Source organism: Penaeus monodon, chromosome 4 (assembly GCF_015228065.2).
Source record: "Penaeus monodon isolate SGIC_2016 chromosome 4, NSTDA_Pmon_1, whole genome shotgun sequence".
Taxonomy (NCBI): domain Eukaryota; kingdom Metazoa; phylum Arthropoda; class Malacostraca; order Decapoda; family Penaeidae; genus Penaeus; species Penaeus monodon.
The window spans coordinates 28,084,173-28,091,672 of NC_051389.1; the positions used below are offsets into that span (position 1 = coordinate 28,084,173).

The following is a 7,500-nucleotide window of genomic DNA, read 5'->3' on the forward strand; positions in this document are numbered from 1 at the left end:
CTGCAGGATAGCAGAGGCTTGTTACTAGCTGCAACGGGCAAGCAACAAATAGGTTTTAACGTGGGTGCTAGACAGCAGTTCACATGAGGATACTTTTTCCCTTTGTTGTAAGAAAAAATATCCACTTTCGTGTTTGTTTCTCACTTACAACATAGCGTTTCTCTTTTGATATATATATATATATATATATATATATATATACATATGTAAATATATATATATATATATATATATATATATAAATATATATATATATATAAATATAATATATATATATACGTAAATATATATATATATATATTATATATATATATATATATATATATATATATATATATATATATATTATCCAACCCTTCATTTATTCAATTCTTCACTTTGTGTTTCAAAAAGGAGTCCTACATGTGTCACCTCGGGTATCCCAGAGTCTCTGATAACGGGAGCTGCCATAAACACACAACACATAAAGAGCTATCGGAAAGGGGAGGGGCAGGGGGCGTGCTGCTCCAGCGAGAGGGCGAGAATGACAGAAGTTGTGACAGACGACAGGTAAGCTCATAGGGGGTGCGGAGCGGCCATGGGGTCCCCACGCAGAGGCAGAGAAGCCATGTATTGTGAAAAATCGGCACATGTCGCGTTACAGCTTTACATGAGTGCTTAGTACAGGGCAGGTGTGGCACGGTTACAGAGGGTGCCACGAAGTACAAGAACATAGATATAGCTGAGGGAGTGCCAGGCGACCGGCACGATGCCGTGGGTTCAGCAGTGGTACAAGTACATATAAGTAATCCATTGAAGTTATGCAGTGCGACGAAGTACACAAAAATACTTTGAACAAAAAGAGAAAAATAAGATAAACCAAGGGGAAGGGAAGTGGTTAAGGGACAGTGAGGAGGGCAAAGGTTCAGAGAGAGGGAGTTTCATCTAGGCCGTATTTCTTTTTACATCTCCATGGCGAAGCTTTTTTCTTTATTGAGAGCAGAAAAATGTCTGATTCTTCTATACCAATGTACGTTCCAGGAACTGCATCCAATCAGGGTAGACTGAAAGCTTCATTCGGGGATGGAAAAGTTGAGAAATATGATCCAGAGCGACATCTATCGGACATTTAATCTCTTTAACGTGTAAAGTGCAATTCACTTTGTTTCTAATGTGCAACCGTGATCACAATGGTCGGAACTGTTAATAACGACGGCCACAGCGGAACCTCCTGTCAATAACAGATTCTACAGCCTTTCATCAAATCTCTTAAGTAATCTCAGTCCCATGTGAATGCTAAGTGCTTTGGAAGGACGGGAGGGATTGAGGGAGGGAGTTACTGCGCTGATTCTCTGACTGGATCCTTCTTTCTGCTGTTGGATTCTTTTTGAAGGAAGGGAAATTTAAACGCATGGTAAGATTTTTTCGTCTATAGCCCGTGCTGGCGATGGGCTCTGGCGACGAGGATGTAAAGGTAGGACCTGTTGACTGACCTGAATCTAAAAATGTGATTTTAAAAGGTGATCTGAAGCAAACTTGGAAGACAGAATCTTGCAGGGGACCTAATTTAACGGGGACCTGAACAGACCGTGGGGATGGAGATGGGACCTGAAATTGACCTTAAAAGAGAACCTTGTGTAAGTCAGTAAGACAATGACTAACATTAGACGGGGCTTTACATATTTAAGCTTAAGTACAAATATTAAGCCGGAGTAGTACTCAGGGGGCAGGAGGGGGCGGGGGGAGGGAGCGGTTACGCATTGGGACACGCCGTTGGTCGAGCTCGTCCACGTGTGATCCTGATTGCAGTGGCCGCCTTGGATTGGAGTTTTGGATTCTTCTTTTGTTTAGATTAACGTATGCACGGAACATCGTAACATTTTGCCGTTATGTTGGTCTATATGAAAAGGCGTATGTTAAATCACAGAAAGAAAGATAAGGAGAGCGACAGAGACTAAGATAGACAGGCAGAGAGAACGATGAGAGAGAGAGAGAGAAGAAGCAGATAATAAGAGAAGTAGAGAGAGAGAAACGACAATAGAGAGAGAGAGAGGAGAGACGAGGAGAGAAAGAGAGCAGAGTAGAGAGAGAGACATGTAGAGACAGACAGAGAGATAGAGAATCAAATAGAAAGACGGATAACTTCACTGAAATCAACAGAGTAGAAACCAATCGGAGACGACTACACGAGAAGAGAATCGCAAGAAATAAGATAACACACACGACAGCGATAATGAGAGAAAATCAAACCAGAAAGCACGGAAATCATTCCTTCGGACAAATGCCAAAAATGGAGCACTCTAACAAAACCTTCCCATATTCTTTGGATATCCCTGCAATTTGACACGCGTTGCATGTTCCTATGGAAAATCGAGGAAAGAATAGTTATACCAAACAACACGCGCATATTTAATGGAAAAACAAACAAGTCAAGAACCGAGTGAGAACTGGAATTCTTTCTTCAAATTGAAGAGAAAAGGAGAAAAACTAAGGGTAAAGAAAGCTGTAAATAAAAACAAGTCTCGTTTCCTCTTTGGACATTCCCGTGACAATGTTGATCAGTTGCGGCGTTGCATGTTCCGTGCATGGTTACCAATGATCTAGATGGAAGTCATGAGATAGTTTCTTTTTTCTCTAGAACTAGAATCTGAACGTGGGATCAGCATAGGTACCTTAACTGTGCAAAAACAACAATCAAGCTCATTGACTGTGTCTCCGAGTGCTAGAAGCTGGCGTTCCTTTCTCTTCAACTCCTAGAAGGCAGAGAAATTGGATGCGTCTATGAGTAAACTAAAGAGGTAGAAGAGAGAGGTAGATAATGAAGAAATACAGTCTTGTTTTCTCTTTGTGAACATTGACTTTGAAAGAGGTAATTATGAAATTGCACTAAATTACTGTGAGAAATTGAACAGGAATCACGCAGTAAGTTTAAGTGGCTTAAGCTACTGGATGGGAAGAATGTTATTGCTACATTATAATTTTCTGGAAAGGGTTCGATGGTGAACAAACATTATCAAGAGGATTTTAAATCAGTCTTCTTTTACAAAAGCCAGAAAAGTTATATATTTAAGTATAACATTGTTTTTAGATAGATTATTCAAACTATTCGTGCAGTCGACACCAATAGTTTCTACTAAAATAATTCTTAAGAAGCTAAACATCAAAAGTAAAAAAATATATATCTTCGTTCCACATCAATGTTCTAGGAATCTAAAAGTCTCATTCAGTAACACCTACACGACATCAACGGCCAAAGATAAAACAGACAAACATCTAAACTAACTACTAATTTTACTTTAGCATTACCTCTTCATCTCACGAAAATGATATTGAAAAAAAAAAACGAAAGAAGCATTCACAACGAAACAGAGACAATTGGACGCATTGAGAAAAGCAATTTAGGACAAACAATATTTAAAAAATAAAATAAAAAATAAAACGTAACAAGAAAATGACAATAACGAAACAAAGAACGAGACGAACTAGGCTCTGAGACACTCTCTACGCCACTGTAGCTCAGACGAGACACAACACAACAATGGCATTTCAGACGCCTTCGTTACGTGATGCACCACAGATACGAGCAGCGTCACTACAGGGCGGTCATGCAATCAGGGCGGTACCGAGGGAGGGGGTGGCGGGGGGAGGGGCGAAAGAGACGTTAACACTATCAAATGGTCGTTTCAGTGTCGTTTCTTCGGGGGAGGGGAGGGGGGGGGCTAGAGAGCAAGAGTAGTGTCAGGCAATGTAATCTACAGAATAAGGAGGTATTGGCCGTGTAACTCAATTTAAATTTTCACTAGTTTGAAGGATATTATCAATATATATATAATTATAACTATATATTTGATATTTGTATGCACACAAATATATGTACAGAGTATCTGTATATATATATATATATATATATATATATATATATATATATATATATATATATATATATATATATATATATATTGTGTGTGTGTGTGTGTGTGTGATGTCAGTAGTGTTGGATGTGGTAATACATGTAATAAACATGATCACAAAAGTACAGTGAATAATCAAGGCATGGCAGTAATACCTCATTATTCTTTACCCTTATCATAGTATGTAGGGGAAACTGTTGGAACATAATTGTATACCTTGAGAAATTGGTTGGAATCCTGTTTTGAGGGAATGGATGAGAATAACTGTCGGTAGGTCTGGATAGGTCTAATTGTAATACATTACTAATATTTTTGAGGGTTAAGTGAGAAATTTAACACATGATTCCACTGGTTCGGGATTTAGTTCTAAGAAATTTGATATAAGATACTGATTATCTAATAAGAAAAAAATCCTAGGAATAACTGTAAAATACGAAATATTGGCGAAATACTAATGAAAAATATAGGAATTGTACATGAAATATATCATGACTGTCTATGCTATGTATTGCTTATATAATTACACTGATATGTACAGGAAAATGTAGATATATACAGAAAATTGCAGGAAAATCCAGCAGAGAGGAAAAGCATAAATCAAAAATGTTTTGTATCATATCCATATATATGTGCACTTATAATATATATTATATATATATATATATATATATATATATATATATATATATATATATATATATATTATATAGATATATATTATATAATATATATAATATATATATATATATAATATATATATATATATATATATATATATATATATATATATATATATAAATATTATATATATGTATGTATGTACATAGATGCACATATACACACACTCACACACATATAATCAGTGAAGAACAGCTGAGAAAGTGGGAGAAACAGGCACTATTTCAAAACATAAATATTTGAAAGTTTTTTTTTTCGAATATCTAAAGAAAAAAGTTTCACAAAACCAGCTTGTGGGTTTTCGGTCAGTCTTTGTTTGTTTCTCGTGTCAGCTGAGTCTCATTTGGACACTAAAGGCAGTCAATAAATCATTCTATCATGCACATAATAATGAGTTAATCAAAACAAAGGGATCGGACCAGACGTTAAGAATGTAGTTAATGTCAGCACAATGACAGACAAACGTTGAACTCTGGCCGACGGAAGCTGATAGATAATGATGAATAAATAGGAAGAAAGGAGAAAGGGAAAAGAAATGAAGTATAACTGAAACTCAAGGTATATAGACAGAGAAAGGTAAACGGAAGGCAAAGGAGAAAAGTTCGATTCAATGCAGATTGTCGACGAAAGGAGATGCAAGGGGCGAGATTCTCAACGAAAAAGTGTTGCAAAGGGATGAAGCGTTAGAATATCTGAAGGCAAGATCAGGTTGAAAAGACAAATTATTTCTTTTAGTCTAGTGTTATTATGATAAATCATTGTCATTATTGTTATGATTATTTGCTCAATATTATATCAATAAAATTTGAAATCGGATGATTTTACTTTTGACCGGAAGAAGGAAAAATAAATTAGAACTTGACAAAATAGAAATAATATACTAGCAAACGAATGCTGGGAAGGACAGCAAGCTAATCAAGATATCTGGCGAGGGAAAGACATGAATCTGAGCTCAGAAGGACGGTAATAAAAACATAAACGATACTCTTTAACACAGGGAGAAAAGAGACAGGGCGGAGAGAGAAGAACAGGAGGAGAAGGAGGAGGAGGAGGAGGAAGACTTACCGGCGTCTGGTAATCGGGGGAGCCCGGCGGCCTCGTCTCTTCGGTGGCCGGGATATCGAGAATGTTCGACGCAGGGGCGGCGGCGTTCACGCCCGCCCCCTGCCGAGCCTCCTTCTGCAGGCGACCCATGTGGTGTTCGTGGTTTTTGTAACATCCCGTGCCGGTCTGGCCAGCACGCATGGATTCCCCTGCCACCGAATTGGCATCTGCCTGGGACATGTTGTGACCTAAACCACCGAGAGAGACAAGACAGAGAGACATCACCATCTAAACAACGAGAAAGGGCCGGGGGTGCTCCTTCCGGTGTCTCTCATCCCACTTGGGCCGCCTCTGCGATGCTTGGATTCGCCAGCCTCAGGGAGTCTGGCTTGGGTTCCTTCAAGGCAAAGAGAGAGCGAGTCTCAAGCTGACACTTGGTTGGTTCTCTTTCATCTGATAAGTATGCAATGCTGACACTTTGTTCGTTTGATAAGTATGCAATGCTGAAGGGCCAAAGCAGGATACTAGCCATCGAGGCATCCCAGGACACTCATGCCTCGCTACAACATACTACGAAGGTACTAGATATGAACATATAAACAAACATGTCCAAACTAAACTAAACTAAAGGAGGTCACTGTCAAGAACAAGGTCACTGCCACTTGTGAATTTTTTGAAATACTATCTTCATTATCAGTCATTATTACTTTCTCTTTTTCTCTGGCAAAATTAGAATAATCTCAAATGTTGGGATATGAAAGGCTGGTAAGGGAAAAAAATAAAATAAAATAGTAAAACTACCTAAGCAATATTTTCAGGACAAAATAGCCTATGTCATCGCTCACATGGGGGACTAAGAGATGTACCAATGACAAAAATATAATAGATTTCATGCAATTCCTCGTTTTGGTAGCCCGACGGGAATAATCATTGGTCACTTATGTCAGAAGTAGAATTAGCTGAGAAAACTGAGCAACTTATTAAATACAAAAACAAAGAATACATAAAAGTCCACCATGCGTCGTGCCTGTGAATATGTATATATATAATATTTTCTAATTTCTCAGATCCAACCCAAAGACGGTACATTCAATCTTTGAAGACCAATTTCATTAAAACTATTGCTTTTGATGAATAGGGAACCAAAGCAAATACTTTTGGTACAAATGAGAGAGAAAGGGAGAGAGAGATAGAGAGAGAGAGCAGGAATCCCGTCTTTGAGACTTGGAGAGAAAACCTCCTCTTGTAAAGAGTTCAAGAGTTAGGATTTTACAAAGAGCTCTGAAACACCTCACATAAGGTAACCTCTCAAGTTACCAGAAGCAACACTGAGCAAACTCTACCAAGAAGAAGACGAGGAAGAGAAAACACATGCGGTACAGTTGGTTCTTCTGTTGTCCAAAATATCCCGAGACAAACCCATGAATTCTCCAAAAGAAAAAAATCGAAAATCCTTATATGATGTGTTAATGTGTTAATTAATATACATTGGTCATTTTATAATCTTAACTGTTTATGAACTCGCAACTCGAGAGGATTTTGCTTTCTTTTAAGAACCATGGGTGAAAAAGGAGTCTCGGAGATATATAGAAGGGAGTTTATGCCTGATACACAAACTACAGTAACACAAATAAAAAAAAAATATCTGTAGACATATATTTAGTAAATAAAAAATGAGAAAAATAAAGGGGGAAGATATAAAAAAACGTATAAAAAGGTATGGGTTTAACTGGCAATGTATCTACAAAAAAAGGAAACACCCAGTCATAGTTGTTTTAGATAAACGTATATAAGACGCCACGGATGCAGGTGTTCTCAAGGTTTATGAGCAACTAGTATGTCTATTTGAAAAAATAAATAGGCCGATAGTATCGTAAATCTGCTCTTC

At 37.7% G+C, this 7,500-nt stretch overlaps 1 protein-coding gene across 1 annotated transcript in view; it reads right to left on the reverse strand.

Moving 5' to 3' along the window:
• The window catches only part of LOC119572519 (potassium voltage-gated channel protein Shab-like), a gene marked incomplete at its 5' end in the record, with an annotated part of 90,294 nt that overhangs the window by 31,297 nt on the left and 51,497 nt on the right, over positions 1 to 7,500 (reverse strand). The window contains 2 exons of the mRNA XM_037919628.1: positions 2,652 to 2,732; positions 5,634 to 5,860. Of these exons, the coding sequence (XP_037775556.1) occupies positions 2,652 to 2,732; positions 5,634 to 5,860 (308 nt within the window). The remainder of the gene's footprint in view (positions 1 to 2,651; positions 2,733 to 5,633; positions 5,861 to 7,500) is intronic.